Source organism: Oncorhynchus mykiss, chromosome 28 (assembly GCF_057628025.1).
Source record: "Oncorhynchus mykiss isolate SJ-2025 chromosome 28, ASM5762802v1, whole genome shotgun sequence".
NCBI classification, from domain to species: domain Eukaryota; kingdom Metazoa; phylum Chordata; class Actinopteri; order Salmoniformes; family Salmonidae; genus Oncorhynchus; species Oncorhynchus mykiss.
The window spans coordinates 34,898,811-34,919,268 of NC_143049.1; the positions used below are offsets into that span (position 1 = coordinate 34,898,811).

The following is a 20,458-nucleotide window of genomic DNA, read 5'->3' on the forward strand; positions in this document are numbered from 1 at the left end:
AAATCCTTCTGAGCCGTAGTCCTCCCTCTTAAATAACAAATAGTTGCAATAGGGTGTATAACTACTGAATTTTACCCACATTTTTCATGACTGCTTGATGGCTTCTGTCTTTCTTGCTTAAGTGATACCAATCCTGAAAAAAAGTTGACACTATTAATTTCAGTGACTTCCTCTTTGCAGTCCATTTAAACCAGTAAAAATGAAACAAAAGTTCATTGTCAGTGGTATTCAATGTTCATTTCACAATAAGTTTTGTGCTCTCTGTATACTTACCAATTTCTCTAATGTTCTCCCATTTGTTCAATTGTGCTGATTCGCCTTGTTCCAAAACATCCTTTCCAAGTTCTTCCTTAGAGGAAGATTTTAGGATCCAATCAGATTTACTACTGTGGATTTCCTCTTTCCCTTGTACCATGCCACTTGTATCTTCAAATACATCACAGGTGAGATAGTCTCCTCCATTCTCCTTTACAATCTTGTCAACATCTGCTATAAGTTGAGTGCGGTCACTGAGGTGCTGCCTCCCTCTACAGGCTCTGACCATCTGATTCAGAGGGTGATCCTCATCCATGTGTCCCCTCTTGTCTTCATGAGTTGTCAGTACCATTGAGTAGTCAAAGGACCGGTCACTGAGGGTGTCTAGGATCTTCCTGATTCTGTCTCCCTCTTCCTGTGTGAACTCCTCAGGCTGCAGCACCAACAGGAACACATGAGGTCCCGGGTCAGACATAGTGACACACCAACGCAGTTCCTCTGAGAGTTTGTCATGTGACATGTTAGGGTCTAACAGGTCTGGAGTGTTGATCACAGCTATGCGTCTTCCCTCCACCTGACCCCTGGCTCTCTCACAGTGGTTGTGTACATAGTTGGGGTCAAATGCCCCTCTGTCCAGGATGACGTTCCCAACAGCACTCTTCTTAGAGCCATTCTTGCCGAGCAGCACAATCCTTAGCTCTGTAGGACTTTCAGACACTGTAACATAAACACCACCACAACCTTATTTAAAATGTCTGCTGGAAAACATTGTTGAAAATATTGACACTAACATTTTGGTTTGCTTTTCTTTCAGAACATTATGCACCATATTTCAACAGAACAACATAAATGCACAACTCTTCAATCTAGACAGAGAAAAAAAAATCTGTTTGATATTTTATTGATCACTCACTCTTTGGGGGCAATAGTTCCACACTGTTGCGTCTCAGGGCCTTGGGATTCGAGACTGAAAACACATCCAATTAACAAGCATCAGTATTTTGTAAAGATGTTAATGTTGATTGTTGCTTGTGTTGAATGTGTGTGATGCAGGGCAGTATTACATGAGCGATTTTAAGACAAACTGAAATAATTTTTTGAAAAGCAAATAGGAACCATTTTAACCACGATTAGGTGCTAAGTGGCATAAAAAAAGTCAAAGTCCAGGCACTCGTGAGACTTTGAAAATTAAAAACCCACTAATGTATAGGCTAAAACGTTATTAATATACACCGTCAGGTCTGACAACCTGATTCCCTTTTAAGAGCACCTGTGGTTCTTGTAGAATAATTGAAGTGCTCCTGCTACTTTCTTCTGAAATCATTTTTTTTGTTGAGTAGCTATGTTGGTTTTCGGTAAGCTAATTTAATGTCATATCAACGTTATTGTGAACAATTGATCAAATAATAAATAAAATATTGTGCTGGTTCCACTTCAAAATCAAATTGCAACTATTTGCATCAGCTTTTTGGGAATACTCAAGATGATGTATTTGTATGTATAATATACTTGACTTTTAATGTTTCTCAAACACTAAAATATTAAGTCCAGCATAAAACAATGGCTAAGATCCAACTTAATTGTATCAAATCCAGAACTGTTAATCTACATTAGATCCACTTAATCTTTCCCAACGGTTTTGATATCTATTCATCATGATCCATTACACCTCATAGCACAACAAACTGTTTGATACTAATATACAAATGTGCTTTTGTTTCTTCAAACATGCATACAACATTGTGTAAAGTATTGTAATGTAAAATATATATATATTACCCACAATCCTCTGAAAACAGTTTTTACAGTTTACTATTCCCACCAAGTGGACTAACCCTATAGGTGCAATGCATTGAGTGTTGGCCTTTTACGCCAGTGACCCAGGTTCACTTCCTTCCCCTCCCTGTTGTTTGCTACATTGGTGTCAGAAGTGGAATGACAGCTGTAAGGTCATCGGAGCGCACAGCCCGGACATGTGAGGGGACTGACTAGCCCACGCACGGGGACATGCCTTCCCGTTTGAAGGGGGCAGTTTAGCGAGTCTCGATAAATGTGCCACATTACAATTCCCACATCTGTCTGACAGTTATCAGAAATTATCACAATGCAATACTTCTTTATGATCTTCTATGTTGGACTTCGGAGTACAAAAATTGGTTAACCACCTAACTGAGGAACTAAATTGAATCTTGCGTAATACCCACGATGCAGTCGCACCCCTAAAAACAAAAAACATTTGTCACAAGAAACTAGCTCCCTGGTATACAGAAAATATCCGAGACCTGAATCAAGCTTCCAGAAAATTGGAACGGAATTGGCTCTCCACCAAGTCTTGCGACTAGCTTGGAAAGTCTTACGACTAGCTTGGAAAGAAAGTACTGTCCTGCTCAATCATCCTATTTTTTCAAACTAATTGAGGAAAATAAGAAAAATCAAAAATGTATTTTTGGTACTGTCACAAAGCTAACTAAAAAGTAGCATTCCTCAAGAGAAGATGGCTTTCACCACTTCAGCAGTGATGAATTAATTAACTTCTTTGACGAAAAGATTATGATCACTAGAAAGCAAATTACGAACCCCTCTTTGAATCGGCGTATTTCTCCAAAGCTAAGTGTGCCTGAGTCTGCACAACACTGCCAGGACCTAGGATCAATGGAGACACTCAAGTTTTTAAATCCCATCTCAACACAACAATCATGAAAATAGTCAAAGCCTCTAAACCTTCAAGCTGCATACTGGAGCCTATTCCAACTAAACTACTGAAAGAGATGCTTCCTGTGCTTGGCCCTCCTATGTTGAACATAATAAACGTCTCCCTATCCACCGGATGTGTACCAAACCGGGTGAGTACCAAATGTCTCTTGAAAAAGCCAAACTTTGTCCCAGAAAATGTAAAAACCTATCGGCCTATATCGAATATCCCAATCCTCTCAAAATGGTTTGGAAAAGCTGTTGATAGCCCATCATAGCACTGAGACTGCACTCATGAAGGTGGTAAATCACCTTTTAATGCCGTCAGACCAAGGTTTGGCATCTGTCCTGCAGCTATTGACACCATCGATCCCCACATTCTTTTGGAGAGACTGGAAACCCTAATTTGTCTACTCGGATAAGTTATGGCCTGGTTTAGATCTCATCTGTCGGAAAGATATCAGTTCGTCTCTGTGGATGGTTTGTCCTCTGACATATCAATTGTAAGTTTTGGTGTTCCTCAAGATTCCGTTTTAGGACCACTATTGTTTTCACTATATATTTTACCTCTTGGTGATGTCATTCAGAAACATAATGTTAACTTTCACTGCTATGTGGACGACACACAGCTGTACATTTCAATGAAACATGGTGAAGCCCCAAAATTACCCTCCCTGGAAGCCTGTGTTTCTGTCACGTTCGTTGTAAGGATCGGACCAAGGTGCAGCGTGAGTAGAGTTCAACATAATTTTAATAAATCAAAACTCACTGAACAAAACAACAACCAAACGAAACGTGAAGCTACTGATGTGCACTAAGGCAACTATACATAGACAAGATCCCACAACACAAATGAGGAAAATGGCTACCTAAGTATGATCCCCAATCAGAGACAACGGTAAACAGCTGTCTCTGATTGGGAACCATATCAGGCCAACATAGACATACAAACCCCCTAGACAAACAAAAACTAGAGTACCCATCCTAGTCACACCCTGACCTAACCAAAATATATAGAAAAAACAGATATCCAAGGTCGGGGCTTGACAGTACCCCCCCCCCCCCCCCCCACCCACCCCAAAGGTGCGGACTACCGATCGCAAACCTGAACCTATAGGGGAGGGTCCGGGTGGGCATCTACCCTCGGTGGCGGCTACGGTTCTGGACGCAGCCCCCCCTCCTTACGCTGATCCCTCCGTTTCTGTGGAACCGGACCGTGGATCATCGCCAGAGGCCCTGGACTGGAGATCGTCGCTGGAGGCCCCGGACTGGGCACCGTCGCTGGAGGCTCCGGACTGGGGACCGTCGAGAGCCATGCATCCTCTGAAACACGACCCCACCAAGCCGCACTGCTTCTTGACACACTGCTCACTTAACCCTGAAGCCAGCTGCACCAATGTGTCGGAGGAAACACCGTACAGTTAGAGGCCGAAGACAGCGTGCATGCTCCCAGCCCACCACAAGGAGGCGCTAAAGCGCATGGGACAAGGACATCCCTGCCGGCCAAACCATCCCCTAACCCGGACGACGCTGGGCCAATTGTGCGCCGCCTCATGGGTCTCTAGGTCGCGGCTGACTGTGACACAGGTCGGGACCGATCCCAGATCTGTAGTGGCGCCTCTAGCACTGCGATGCAGGGCCTTAGACCGCTGCGCCACTCGGGAGACCTAATCGTGGTCAATTTAGACTGAGAATACTATCTAGTTATAGTAAGAATAGCCAGTTATAAATTGTAACGGTTCAGGAGATTGTTACAAAAAAAGCAGAAGATCAGTCTTTAAGTGTATTAAAGAAAATGAATATAACATATAATGTTTACAGGAAACTCGCTGTACATCCTTAGATTAACTTGCGTGGAAAAAGGAATAGGGTGGTGAAATAATTTTCTGTCATGGACAATGGAACTCAAAAGGTGTGATGATATTAATTAACAAAAATGTTGATTTGAATGTGCAAATAGTCAAGAATAATTTGCAAGGAAGGTGGATCCTGTTGAATATGAAAGTGAACTTACAGGCAACAAACGATCAAATCATTACGGTGGGAGACTATGACACGGTGTTAATGAAGTACCTCAATGGACTGTAAAGGAAATCACTCTACAAACTCTCACCGTGCTCTTAAGGAAATCACAAATATTATGGACACATGATAAATAGTGGATATTTGGAGACTAAATATCCCTGACCTAGTAAGATATACATGGAGGAGACTTAATCAAGCTAGTTGTCTCAACAACTTTTCTTGTATCTTTTTCTTGTCATACGGACCATAGAGAGCCTCAGGGTGTGACTATGGGGGTTATCTAGTATTCATATTTCTATGTATTTTGTATGGTTCCAAATTAGAGGCAGCTGATTATCGTTGTCTCTAATTGGGGATCATACTTAAGATGTAATTTGTTCCCACCTGCTTTGTGGGATATTGTTTTGTGTGAGTGCATTCAGCACCACGTAGTTCACGGTCGTTTTGTTTAAGTGTCACTGTAAATAAATATGTGGAACCCAACTCACGCTACGCCTTGGTCCGTCCATTATGATGATGTTGACATTTCTCTTGCATCAAAGGTTAAAAAAGCATTGATAAGAGACAGAATGTGATTTGATCATCATCTAATTGGCCTTCACATGGCCAGTGTGTCAAATCTGAGGGTCTGTTGTCCGGACCTCTGGCAGTCTCTATGGGGGTGCCACAGGGTTCAATTCTTGGACCGACTCTCTTCTCTGTATACATCAATGAGGTCGCTCTTGCTGCTGGTGAGTCTCTGATCCACCTCTACGCAGACGACACCATTCTGTATACTTCCGGCCCTTCTTTGGACACTGTGTTAACAACCCTCCAGGCAAGCTTCAATGCCATACAACTCTCCTTCCGTGGCCTCCAACTGCTCTTAAATACAAGTAAAACTAAATGCATGCTCTTCAACCGATCACTACCTGCACCTACCCGCCTGTCCAACATCACTACTCTGGACGGCTCTGACTTAGAATACGTGGACAACTACAAATACTTAGGTGTCTGGTTAGACTGTAAACTCTCCTTCCAGACCCATATCAAACATCTCCAATCCAAAGTTAAATCTAGAATTGGCTTCCTATTTCGCAACAAAGCATCCTTCACTCATGCTGCCAAACATACCCTTGTAAAACTGACCATCCTACCAATCCTCGACTTTGGCGATGTAATTTACAAAATAGCCTCCAATACCCTACTCAACAAACTGGATGCAGTCTATCACAGTGCAATCCGTTTTGTCACCAAAGCCCCATACACTACCCACCATTGCGACCTGTACGCTCTCGTTGGCTGGCCCTCGCTTCATACTCGTCGCCAAACCCACTGGCTCCATGTCATCTACAAGACCCTGCTAGGTAAAGTCCCCCCTTATCTCAGCTCGCTGGTCACCATAGCATCTCCCACCTGTAGCACACGCTCCAGCAGGTATATCTCTCTAGTCACCCCCAAAACCAATTCTTTCTTTGGCCGCCTCTCTTTCCAGTTCTCTGCTGCCAATGACTGGAACGAACTACAAAAATCTCTGAAACTGGAAACACTTATCTCCCTCACTAGCTTTAAGCACCAACTGTCAGAGCAGCTCACAGATTACTGCACCTGTACATAGCCCACATATAATTTAGCCCTATCAACTACCTCTTTCCCAACTGTATTTAATTTATTTATTTATTTTGCTCCTTTGCACCCCATTATTTTTATTTCTACTTTGCACATTCTTCCATTGCAAAACTACCATTCCAGTGTTTTACTTGCTATATTGTATTTACCTTGCCACCAAGGCCTTTTTTTGCCTTTACCTCCCTTCTCACCTCATTTGCTCACATTGTATATAGACTTGTTTATACTTTATTATTGACTGTATGTTTGTTTTACTCCATGTGTAACTCTGTGTTGTTGTATCTGTCGAACTGCTTTGCTTTATCTTGGCCAGGTCGCAATTGTAAATGAGAACTTGTTCTCAACTTGCCTACCTGGTTAAATAAAGGTAAAATAAATAAAATAAATAAAAATAAAACATAACTCCTACAGGATTTCCACGTGGACGGGGATATTGGAAATTGAATCAAAGAGTACTGGAGGACAATTTATTTTTAACTAAGACAAAATAATTTATAGCATTTTCTTCAGCACAATATAGGTTCAGCAAATCCCATTATTGTACCTTCAGAGGTCATTCAATTCAATATCCATCAATAATAAAAATCAAATCAGTTTCTGTCTATAGAAACAATATTACTAAAGACGGTGTCATCTATGATTCTCCAAATTATATTTTAAAACAGGAAACAATATTTTAGGCAGATGTTTTCTTTTCTGTCTCATCCTCAGCCTCTGAATGCAGATTACTGTAAGGATGTTTTTCCAAATAATATATTTATTTTAAATTAACAAATGTACAAAAAGATCAGTGTGAAGGCCAAATTACAGAGGAATAACTTCTAGAGGCTATTAAATCCTTTGTCTGTAAAAACCCCAGGGCTTGATGGTATACCGGTATATCAAGCCTTTTTTGATATACAGTACTAAAATCTTGATTATTAAACTTGTTTTAACTACTCCTATAGCAATGGTAGTCTGTCAGGTACTCAGCAAGAAGGTCTGACTTCACTATTATTAAAACAAGATATAAAGATCCAGTCTTATCTAAACAATTGGAGGCCTCCTACACTTCAATGTTGTGATGCAAAAAATACTAGCGAAATGCATAGCACTCAGAATTAAAAAGGTTTTACCAGGTATTGTTCATCCTGATCAGACAGTTTTTTTTTATATATGGACGATACATTGGAGATAACATATGACAACTACTAGAAATAACAGAACAACATGAAACATCTAAAAATCCAGGCCTGGTATTCATAGCGGATTTTGAAAAGGACTGGATTTTATTTGTAAATGCCTGGATTTTGTTCCTTAGTCATATCTCAGTTTACTCACTTACTTATGGCTGATGATTTGTTTTACAAATCATATGAGCAAAACATATTTTATCTGGGATGCTGAACCAGACAAAATAAACTGTACCTATCTATATAATAAATATGAATTGGGTGTTGAAGATTATTACATATAAAAGCACTAAACTCTCTGTAAAAGCTTCACTTATACGAAAGTTTTACTTGAACCCTAAAATGTCCTTTTTGCCTTTGTGCAGATTGCCATTAATCGCACCATTTTCGATTAATTGAAAATGAAACTTTTTTCAAAGTATCTCTCTTTTTCAATCAAGCATTGCAGAGCTGGCTGCAATTTTAATTTCATCCCCCTGAAAAGACAGAACAGATATTACAACAAATATCATAGCTGAACTAAAATGTGCTGGTTTATAAAATACCTGCATTTATGGAAAATATGTTTGAAAAGGGTGTTTCGCTTTTAAATGATATTGTAAATTCAAATTGTAGAGTTAGGTCTTTCATGAAGTTATCATAATTGTATGGGAAGGTCTGCTCAATCCAAGATTACAAACAATTACATCATTACCCAAAAATGGAGGCAGCTGGCAGCGGGAGGAGGTAGGGAACTGGTCTGTCTGCCCAATATAAAGGATCAAAACTGGAGTAGGAATAAAAATAGCATAAATAGGAAAGTATACCAGTTTCATTTGAGGACCAGGATGTTGACAGCTGTGCCATACAGATTGCAAAATAGTTGTGAAGAGATTTTTTATGTACCAATTCCATGGTACAGGGTTTATGAGTTGATATATAAAACTATAACAAATTCATGACTTTGTGCTTTTCAGCTAAAATTATTGTATAGAATTCTTGCCACAAACAAAATGTTGAATATTTGGTGCATACATCATCGCAGATTTTGTTGAATCAATAGACCATTTATTTATTACTAATACTCTTAGGACAAGTATTCATCTTCAACTCGCAATCTGTGGATTCTATTCGATTACATAGATTAAAATTGTGTGTTAAACACAGCATAGTTGAAAAATATATGGTGCGTAGAAATCCAAAGAGGGTGGCCAGCAGAGATGGGTGGGATGGGCTGAGGGAAGCTGAGGATTGGCTGAGGGAAGCTGAGGATGGGCTGAAGATGGGCTGAGGGAAGCTGAGGATTGGGATGTGGAATTGGAGACAAAGGGGAGGGGAGTTGCTGGGCTGGGGATAAAATGACAGTCAAAGATAAAAAACAACAACTTTTAAGTCTAAATAAAACAAAACAAAAAGTACATTTGAATGACACTGAGGGGCAGCGTTGCTAATGCCTGTTTGCCTGTGGCTGATGCAGCGCAGGAATTTGCACCCTTGTACACATGCATATGCACACTCTCATTCAAACGTGCACATACACACACACATACACACACACACACACACACATACACAGACACACACACACACACACACACACACACACACACACACACACACACACACACACACACACACACACACACACACACACACACACACACACACACACACACGTAAACAGTGAACTAAAACGTATTCAGTTGGTCTTGCTGTTATGCTTTTTGTTGTCCTTGATGTCTTTTGTTTTCTGCGTTGTTATTTTCTGTTTTCCTTTGTCTCTCTTTTGTTTATGTTATTTGTATTATGATTCAAAAAAATATTGGGACTGTGAGGGGGGGTCTCAGATGGTGGGGAGGCATCTCTTGGGTAAACTGTGGGGGGATCTTGATGGGCTGGTGGCCTGGCCGTTGGGAGATTGAGCCAGTGGCTATGGGGGGTGATAAGTGCCAGAATTAAGCCTAGACAACCATACCACCGTGTGGCTGTCACCTACCATTGAACGTCTGACTGACATGACTTGATGACTTGATACCAACGCCTTACTAATGTCTTTATGACGTCTTCGTGTTAAACCTAGGCAACAGTACCACCATGTGGCTGTCACCTACCATTGAACGTCTGACTGACGTCATCATTCCAACGCCTTACTAACGTCTGTGTGATGCCTGCACGTTACTGAAAGTCATAAGGTGCATAGTTTATATTTAAAACGCCAATACAAATACATCCATAAAAGGTTAATATAACCTTTTACCATTTTGGTCCACAAACTAGTAAAACTGACTATCCTACCGATCCTCGACTTCGGCGATGTCATCTACAAAATAGCTTCCAACACTCTACTCAGAAAACTGGATGCAGTTTATCACAGTGCCATCCGTTTTGTTACTAAAGCACCTTATACCACCCACCACTGCGACCTGTATGCTCTAGTCGGCTGGCCCTCTTTACATATTCGTCGCCAGACCCACTGGCTCCAGGTCATCTACAAGTCCATGCTAGGTAAAGCTCCGCCTTATCTCAGTTCACTGGTCACGATGGCAACACCCACCCGTAGCACGCGCTCCAGCAGGTGTATCTCACTGATCATCCCTAAAGCCAACACCTCATTTGGCCGCCTTTTGTTCCAGTTCTCTGCTGCCTGTGACTGGAACAAATTGCAAAAATCGCTGAAGTTGGAGACTTTTATCTCCCTCACCAACTTCAAACATCTGCTATCTGAGCAGCTAACCGATCGCTGCAGCTGTACATAGTCCATCGGTAAATAGCCCACCCATTTTTACCTACCTCATCCCCATACTGTTTTTATTTTACTTTTCTGCTCTCTTGCACACCAATATCTCTACCTGTACATGACCATCTGATCATTTATCACTCCAGTGTTAATCTGCAATATTGTAACTATTCGCCTACCTCCTCATGCCTTTTGCACACAATGTATATAGACTCTCTTTTTTTCTGCTGTGTTATTGACTTGTTAATTGTTTACTCCATGTGTAACTCTGTGTTGTCTGTTCACACTGCTATGCTTTATCTTGGCCAGGTCGCAGTTGCAAATGAAAACTTGTTCTCAGCTAGCCTACCTGGTTAAATAAAGGTGAAAAAAAACACACAAAAAAAACCAATGCAAGTCAAAATCCTCAATTAGCATTTTTGCCATTGCATGTCCAACTCATCCCAAAGTGTCTGTAATTGATTGTGTAGCTCAATGGAGTTACTTGAAGATGATTTGGACATGAAATGTGAAAAAGGTTCAACAAAACCAAAATTTGGAATGCAGTTCTTACTTTGGGTGAACTAAGGAAAATCTCTATTGATGGACCTCACCCAAGACCCCAACTCAGCCTCATAATAACAAGACAATGGAAAATCTCTATTGGTGGACCTCACCCAAGACCCCAACTCAGCCTCATAATAACAAGACAATGGAAACATCTATGAAGTGATAGAAATAAAATGGACAATTAACAGATTTGTTGATGTGTCTCTTTTGACATTTTATTATTTTGTTGTTTGAACAACAAAAACAGAAATCGTGATATATATAAAGCACAGTAACACATACAAATGACAAGTATGAAATCAACAAATACAAGTCACACAGCAGTTGCTAATACAGGCCTGGAAGGCAATTACTTTGGGCTAGAACAGGTGAACATTCTGTGCCTATAGTAGTTCTCTGTCTGTATAGTACAGTATGTAACTGTTTAGATATGTTTTGATTTTCAACGGACTGTTAAAAGAATGGGGAACAAAGATAGTTTTGTACTAAGAATTATCTCAGCGTTTAAACCATCAACAATCATCATCACCATTGTCATCATCCTCCTCCTCCTTCTCATCATTACTGTCCGGTTTGTATTTACATTTGATGTACAAACCCTATTTTAAGGGAAATATACATTTTTCTATCATTATGTATTATCAGAGGGCATAATCTCACATTTTATTTTCCATGTCTCATCTTTGACATAAGTGGAGCAGTTTATATATGGTGCATTTGTGTTATCATCGTCATTTAACAGTAAATAGCGTGCACTATTACATGTTGTACCTTAGTAGGGCTTCAAAACAGTGGCCCTAAGAGGCAAACCGGCTTTCAAAATTAAGTTACAGTGCCTCAAAGTAAAAATTACATTGTTTTCTGTACATGTGCTCAGCATTGGGAAACAACTATCTTTGGTTCACAATGCTGTTCACATCACTACAGTCTGTTTAAAATATAACTAAATAGTGCGCACCATTACATTCTTGTACCTTAGTGGGGCGGCAGGGTAGCCTAGTGGTTAGAGCGTTGGACTAGTAATCGAAAGGTTGCTAGAGCGAATCACTGAGCTGACGAGGTAAAAATCTGTGGCCTGCCCCTGAAAAAGGCAGTTAACCCACTGTTCCTTGGTCATCATTGAAAATAAGAATGTGTTCTTAACTGACTTGCCTAGTTAAATAAAGGTTTAAAAAAACAGTGGCCCTAAGAGGCAAACCAGCTATCAAAATGAAGTGACAGTACCTCAAAGTAAGAATGACATTGTTTTCTGAACATGTGCTCAGCATTGGGAACCAATATCTTTGGTTCACAATGCTGTTCACATCATTGCAGTCTGTTTAAAATATAACTGAAATTCTGGAATAACTACATTACGATGTTCATTGGTTATACCAGTCCAATTCACATGGGGATCAAGATTCCTCACTGTACAACACATCTGGCTGCTTCCTTCAAATAATGTATCTCTACCTCATGCTTTTCCTTCAACTCCTGCATTTTGTTTGTCCATTCGTCTTTATTATGACTATATAGATCGTTTAATCGGTCATACTCCACTTTGTGATTTTGCAGTAGTATCTTCTCATCTTCAAGTTGTTCCAACAATTTATTTTGCCTTTTTTCACATTTCTCTTTAAAGTTATTCAACTCCTCTGCTTGTGTTCTGGCCTCTTGTTCATATTTACCCATACTTTCCTTTGTTTTCCTTTCATGCTCTTCCCTCATTTCCTTCCATTTCTTCTCTTCTTGTTCTTTCCTGGCTGTATCTTCCTTCTCTTTCCTGATGTTCTCATTCTCACGTTCTTGTTGAAATGTTTCCTCCAGTTTTCTTAGTCTTAGTCTCTCCTCCACTCTTCTATTTACATCCTCTTGAATTCTTCTTTCCTGTTCCTCTCTACGTTCTTTCTCCCACTGCTCTCGTTGCGTTGTCATTTTGTCTGTCAACTCTCTCCTCTTTTCTTCAAAGTCTTGTTCTATTCGTTCTCTTTCTTTCTGCTCTGTTTCTCTCCTCTGCTCTTCTAATTCCTTCATCTTTATTCTATCTCGTTCTCTCTCTCTTTCAAACTCCTCTCTCAATCTCCTCTGTTTATTCTCTTGTTCTACAAGAGTTTGTAACTCATTCTGTCCCCACAACATTTCTCTATGCTGTTGTCTGTTTATTACTGTTTGTAATTGTTCCTCCCATTCCCTTTTTTTTGTCTGAATGTTTTCTGTTTGACTTTTCTCTGCTTCCTTTATTTTTCTTTGCCACTCTCGTCTTTCTTTCTCTTCATTCTTTCTTCTCTCATCCTCTTCTGTTGCTCTCCTTTCCATTTCTGCCTTTTTTAATTTTTCAAACATAATTTCTTGATTTATAAGCCGTTCTTCTTTGTCTTTCTCTTCCTTTCTCTGTTGTTCAATCCTCATGTTGTATTCTTCTTCCTTTTCTCTTTTTTGTTTCTCCAACTTTATTTCCTGAGTTTTTATCTCTTTTTCCATCTTTTCTTTTTCTGTGTCCCATATTTCTTTTTTCAACTTTTCATCCTCTTTCCTTTTTTTGTCCTCCAACTCTCTTTCTTCCGTCTCTGCTTTCTCCTTGTCTTCATGTTCTTTTCTAATAGCTTCCTCTCTCTCTCTCATCAGTTTTTCTCTCAGCTGTCTTTCCTCCTGAACTTTCAATCTCTCCTCTTCCAACTTTGACTTCATCTTTTCCATGTCTGTTTCATGTCTGACCTTCAGTTTCTCCATGTCAGCCTTTATCTCCATCTCTCTCTCCTTCAGTATTGCTTCCTGTTTTTGTTTAATGGCGGTCTCTGCCTCCTGGAACATCTCACTGGTGTAGAAACTGCCCTTGTTCATGGACACCATTTTGTTAATCTTCTTAAGAAGTTCAGTGACCTGTGTACGGTCATCTTCAACTCTGTTGTTGAAGACATGGAATCTGTCTCCACAATCTCTGATCAGTTTTTTCAGTTTGGAATTTTTCCCAATGTAATCTTGAATTGATTTCTTTCCCAAGTCATCTCCTCTAGTAAACAGAACTAAGCAGAACATTCCTGCCCGTGGACCAAAGGTTGTCTCTATGAGGTCCAAAGTGTCCAGCTCCTCTTTCGTGATTCTCCCGATACTCAACACTATGATAAACACATGGGGTCCAGGAGCTGACAGGGAAACACATTTCACTATCTCTTGCTGAACATCTTTATTAGACAATGTTGTGTCAAAAAGGCCAGGTGTGTCCACCACAGAAACTGTTCTTCCATCAACTCTGCCGACTGCCTTCTTGCAAACTGTTGTCACAGAATCAGGGCTGGATTCAGACTCAAATTCATCTCTGCCCAGGATAGTGTTTGCAGAGGCGCTCTTCCCATTGCCAGTTTTCCCAATCAGCACCACCCGTATGCACTCTGTGCTGGAACACTCCATTTCAGCACCTACAAATTAAACAACAAATTATAATAAATTAATGTGAATTACTGCATGAATTGATATTGAAATCAACACAGAAGGTTCATAGTGTTAAATCATTGCTTTCCCAATCACCCCCCAGTATTTGTTCCTCCCTGTGTTCAACAAACTCACCTTGTGACATGTTCCTGATTCTCTCCTCTAAATCCATGATTCTTCTGTTTTGGTCCAATTCTGATTGGTGTTTAGCCTCCATGTACATGTACAGAGTGTAGCAGGTTCTGTTCTGATCCATCAATTTGACTATTTCTGTTACAAGTTCTGTTGTCTGCTTAGCGTTCTCAATCTTCAAAGCATCAAAGAAGTTATACCGCCCTCTGCATATCTTGATCAGTTGCTTTGTGTCTGCATTTTGTTCCACAAAGTCAACTGCAGTTTTATCAACTGGAATGTTATCCTGTCTAAACAGGACCATGACAAAGTCATTGACTCGTGAGCTGAGAATCTTCTGGATGGTCTCCAGCTCTCCTTTGTCTTCATCAGTAATTGGACCCAAAGGTACGACCAGGAGGAAAGCATGGACTCCAGAGTCACAGAGAGAGACACAGTGGAACGTCTCACGCATCACTTCCTCCTGAGTGAGATGTGTTCCATACAGAGCAGGCAGCTCGATGAGGGTGACCGGCCGACCACACACCTCTCCTTCTCTCTTCACACACACTGAGGAGGAACTGGACTTTGGGCTGGACTCTGTCTGACCCAGTATGACATTAGCTGTAGAAGTCTTCCCAGCTCCTCTTCTGCCACACAGCACCACGTTCAGTCTCTGAGCCTTTGGTGTCATGGTATCATGTGTCGTCTCTTCATTGGAGGTGAGGTATCTCCATTCATTCTCCTCTACCATCTTTTCTATCTTTTCAGTTAACTTTTTGTGGTCACTTCCTTGTTTGTACATTTCATGATGCCTTCCTCCACATTCGTCGATCATTTGACTCAGATGAGGATTTCCTGTGACTTCCTCATGAGTAATGATCACCATTGTGTGCTTGAAGGCCTCTTTACCAAATATGCTCAGGATCAACTTGAATGTGTTTCTGTTCTCCTCTGTGAACTTCTCAGGCTTCAACACCAGCAGGACCCCATGAGGCCCAGGAGCAGAGAGGGTCTTACATTTCTCCATCTCCTGCATCAGGGACTTCACAGTCAGATGTGGAGCAAAGAAGTCTGGAGTCTTTACAACAGTAACAGACTTGCCATTCACCTTCCCACTGGCTGACTCACATTGCTGTTTATAGTTGAAGAAAGGAGCAGGCCTAAAAGCCTCTTTCTGTAGGATCATGTTACCCACTGTACTCTTCTTGTCATCATTCTTCCCCAGAAGCAGAATCCTGAGTGAAGACACTGTAAAACACATGTACACATTGATTAATATAAGGATATGCATATAAAACATAATGTAGTTGACCTGTTTACCAAATTTTCACACTGGAGGATTGTCCCTGTTACAAATTAATCATGTTTTTCTCCCAATGCTTGTTTTCAAAATGCTTGACAGTAGTAGTCAATAATATTGTGTGAGTTCAATTCCAGCATTTTATTTTGCACAGTTATTTCCCTGGTATCCCTCACATTGTACGCCAAAGCACCATTATTAATGGCCACCATAGAGCCCCACAGTGGAGGTGTCATAATACCCATTAAACCTAGAGGTCATACAGGGAAATGGTACCTATCGTTTTTCCACCGTTTATTTTTCCAATAGGGGATTTTAGAATCACTTAAAATAAGGGCTGTGTTTCGTGTAGGCTTAGCTAAGAATCTCTGGATTAACTATCTAATGTTATCTACATGTAGTAATGAATAAATTGGCAACATTTCTTTAAATGGACAATTCTGTGAACTGTCTTGTGCAAGTTTTAAAATGACCTGTTAGCAAAATTGTAAGCTATGACATTCAGGAGCTTGTAGGGATTTGTAGTTTTGCATGATATCTACATTGATGGTAATTAGCATTTTCTAATTTGAGAGTAAATAGAGACAAATATATTGATAAGGGGGGGGGGGGGTGGGGTTGGGAGATCTACACAGCACATCGCTGCACTAAGCAGCACCTCAAAAATAATCTCTAAATGTTGATCCGTATTTGTCTTTGTATCCACCAGAGGGCGCAATGACCTCAAATTGATAGATACTGTTGGTTTACGAGCTGTGAACTCATATCTCATTCTAATCGTTAAAAGTGTTAAAACAAAACAATGACATGAGCATGGTACTAGACTATAAAGTACAGTAGGACCTCAGAGATACAAACACATTGGGAATGGAGGTCGGCAGAATATTGAAATGGACTTAAGTGAAAAATAAAACGTATATATATATATATTTTGGTCACGTCTACCTACACAGCTTTTGTTCCATATTTGCCTATCAGGATAGACATTTTGAAAACAGAAACAACAATACTGAAAATGTGTCCTAATGACAAATCCTTCTGAGCCGTAGTCCTCCCTCTTAAATAACAAATAGTTGCAATGGGGTGTATAACTACTGAATTTTACCCACATTTTTCATGACTGCTTGATGGCTTCCGTCTTTCTTGCTTAAGTGATACCAATCCTGAAAAAAAGTTGACACTATTAATTTCAGTGACTTCCTCTTTGCAGTCCATTTAAACCAGTAAAAATGAAACAAAAGTTCATTGTCAGTGGTATTCAATGTTCATTTCACAATAAGTTTTGTGCTCTCTGTATACTTACCAATTTCTCTAATGTTCTCCCATTTGTTCAATTGTGCTGATTCGCCTTGTTCCAAAACATCCTTTCCAAGTTCTTCCTCAGAGGAAGATTTTAGGATCCAATCAGATTTTTTACTGTGGATTTCCTCTTTCCCTTGTACCATGCCACTTGTATCTTCAAATACATCACAGGTGAGATAGCCTCCTCCATTCTCCTTTACAATCTTGTCAACATCTGCTATAAGTTGAGTGCGGTCACTGAGGTGCTGCCTCCCTCTACAGGCTCTGACCATCTGATTCAGAGGGTGATCCTCATCCATGTGTCCCCTCTTGTCTTCATGAGTTGTCAGTACCATTGAGTAGTCAAAGGACCGGTCACTGAGGGTGTCTAGGATCTTCCTGATTCTGTCTCCCTCTTCCTGTGTGAACTCCTCAGGCTGCAGCACCAACAGGAACACATGAGGTCCCGGGTCAGACAGAGTGACACACCAACGCAGTTCCTCTGAGAGTTTGTCAAGTGAGATGTGAGGGTCTAACAGGTCTGGAGTGTTGATCACAGCTATGTGTCTTCCCTCCACCTGACCCCTGGCTCTCTCACAGTGGTTGTGTACATAGTTGGGGTCAAATGCCCCTCTTTCCAGGATGAAGTTCCCGACAGCACTCTTCTCAGAGCCATTCTTGCCGAGCAGCACAATCCTTATCTCTGTAGGACTTTCAGACACTGTAACATAAACACCACCACAACCTTATTTAAAATGTCTGCTGGAAAACATTGTTGAAAATATTGACACTAACATTTTGGTTTGCTTTTCTTTCAGAACATTATGCACCATATTTCAACAGAACAACATAAATGCACAACTCTTTTAGACAGAGAAAAAAAATATGTTTGATATTTTATTGATCACTCACTCTTTGGGGGCAATAGTTCCACACTGTTGCGTCTCAGGGCCTTTGGATTCGAGACTGAAAACACATCCAATTAACAAGCATCAGTATTTTGTAAAGATGTTAATGTTGATTGTTGCTTGTGTTGAATGTGTGTGATGCAGGGCAGTATTACATGAGCGATTCTAAGACAAACTGAAATCATTTTTTGAAAAGCAAATAGGAGCAATTTTAACCACAAATAGGTGCTAAGTGGCATAAAACAAAGTCAAAGTCCAGGCACTCGTGAGACTTTGAAAATTAAAAACCCACTAATGTATAGGCTAAAACGTTATTAATATACACCGTCAGGTCTGACAACCTGATTCCCTTTTAAGAGCACCTGTGGTTCTTGTAGAATAATTGAAGTGCTCCTGCTACTTTCTTCTGAAATAATTTTTTTGTTGAGTAGCTATGTTGGTTTTCGGTAAGCTAATTTAATGTCATATCAACGTTATTGTGAACAATTGATCAAATAATAAATAAAATATTGTGCTGGTTCCACTTCAAAATCAAATTGCAACTATTTGCATCAGCTTTTTGGGAATACTCAAGATGATGTATTTGTATGTATAATATACTTTACTTTTAATGTTTCTCAAACACTAAAATATTAAGTCCAGCATAAAACAATGGCTAAGATCCAACTTAATTGTATCAAATCCAGAACTGTTAATCTACATTAGATCCACTTAATCTTTCCCAACGGTTTTGATATCTATTCATCATGATCCATTACACCTCATAGCACAACAAACTGTTTGATACTAATATACAAATGTGCTTTTGTTTCTTCAAACATGCATACAACATTGTGTAAAGTATTGTAATGTAAAATATATATATATTACCCACAATCCTCTGAAAACAGTTTTTACAGTTTACTATTCCCACCAAGTGGACTAACCCTATAGGTGCAATGCATTGAGTGTTGGCCTTTTACGCCAGTGACCCAGGTTCACTTCCTTCCCCTCCCTGTTGTTTGCTACATTGGTGTCAGAAGTGGAATGACAGCTGTAAGGTCATCGGAGCGCACAGCCCGGACATGTGAGGGGACTGACTAGCCCACGCACGGGGACATGCCTTCCCGTTTGAAGGGGGCAGTTTAGCGAGTCTCGATAAATGTGCCACATTACAATTCCCACATCTGTCTGACAGTTATCAGAAATTATCACAATGCAATACTTCTTTATGATCTTCTATGTTGGACTTCGGAGTACAAAAATTGGTTAACCACCTAACTGAGGAACTAAATTGAATCTTGCGTAATACCCACGATGCAGTCGCACCCCTAAAAACAAAAAACATTTGTCACAAGAAACTAGCTCCCTGGTATACAGAAAATATCCGAGACCTGAATCAAGCTTCCAGAAAATTGGAACGGAATTGGCTCTCCACCAAGTCTTGCGACTAGCTTGGAAAGTCTTACGACTAGCTTGGAAAGAAAGTACTGTCCTGCTCAATCATCCTATTTTTTCAAACTAATTGAGGAAAATAAGAAAAATCAAAAATGTATTTTTGGTACTGTCACAAAGCTAACTAAAAAGTAGCATTCCTCAAGAGAAGATGGCTTTCACCACTTCAGCAGTGATGAATTAATTAACTTCTTTGACGAAAAGATTATGATCACTAGAAAGCAAATTACGAACCCCTCTTTGAATCGGCGTATTTCTCCAAAGCTAAGTGTGCCTGAGTCTGCACAACACTGCCAGGACCTAGGATCAATGGAGACACTCAAGTTTTTAAATCCCATCTCAACACAACAATCATGAAAATAGTCAAAGCCTCTAAACCTTCAAGCTGCATACTGGAGCCTATTCCAACTAAACTACTGAAAGAGATGCTTCCTGTGCTTGGCCCTCCTATGTTGAACATAATAAACGTCTCCCTATCCACCGGATGTGTACCAAACCGGGTGAGTACCAAATGTCTCTTGAAAAAGCCAAACTTTGTCCCAGAAAATGTAAAAACCTATCGGCCTATATCGAATATCCCAATCCTCTCAAAATGGTTTGGAAAAGCTGTTGATAGCCCATCATAGCACTGAGACTGCACTCATGAAGGTGGTAAATCACCTTTTAATGCCGTCAGACCAAGGTTTGGCATCTGTCCTGCAGCTATTGACACCATCGATCCCCACATTCTTTTGGAGAGACTGGAAACCCTAATTTGTCTACTCGGATAAGTTATGGCCTGGTTTAGATCTCATCTGTCGGAAAGATATCAGTTCGTCTCTGTGGATGGTTTGTCCTCTGACATATCAATTGTAAGTTTTGGTGTTCCTCAAGATTCCGTTTTAGGACCACTATTGTTTTCACTATATATTTTACCTCTTGGTGATGTCATTCAGAAACATAATGTTAACTTTCACTGCTATGTGGACGACACACAGCTGTACATTTCAATGAAACA

General features: G+C 40.2%; 2 protein-coding genes across 2 annotated transcripts; both read right to left on the reverse strand.

Moving 5' to 3' along the window:
* Positions 1-62: 62 nt before the first annotated feature.
* On the reverse strand, positions 63-18,087 carry LOC149970844 (GTPase IMAP family member 9-like). Its single transcript, XM_090225183.1, has 3 exons — positions 18,032-18,087; positions 274-972; positions 63-133 (listed from the first exon to the last, which is right to left on the reverse strand). Coding segments are annotated over exons 1-3 (762 nt in total). The 5' UTR covers positions 18,033-18,087; the 3' UTR covers positions 63-71.
* LOC149970845 (GTPase IMAP family member 8-like) lies at positions 12,304-15,799 on the reverse strand. The gene is made up of 2 exons (XM_090225180.1): positions 14,560-15,799; positions 12,304-14,411 (listed from the first exon to the last, which is right to left on the reverse strand). The coding sequence occupies exons 1-2, from the start codon at positions 15,797-15,799 to the stop codon at positions 12,421-12,423; spliced, it is 3,231 nt and encodes a 1,076-aa protein (XP_090081306.1). The 3' UTR covers positions 12,304-12,420.
* Positions 18,088-20,458: the final 2,371 nt, after the last annotated feature.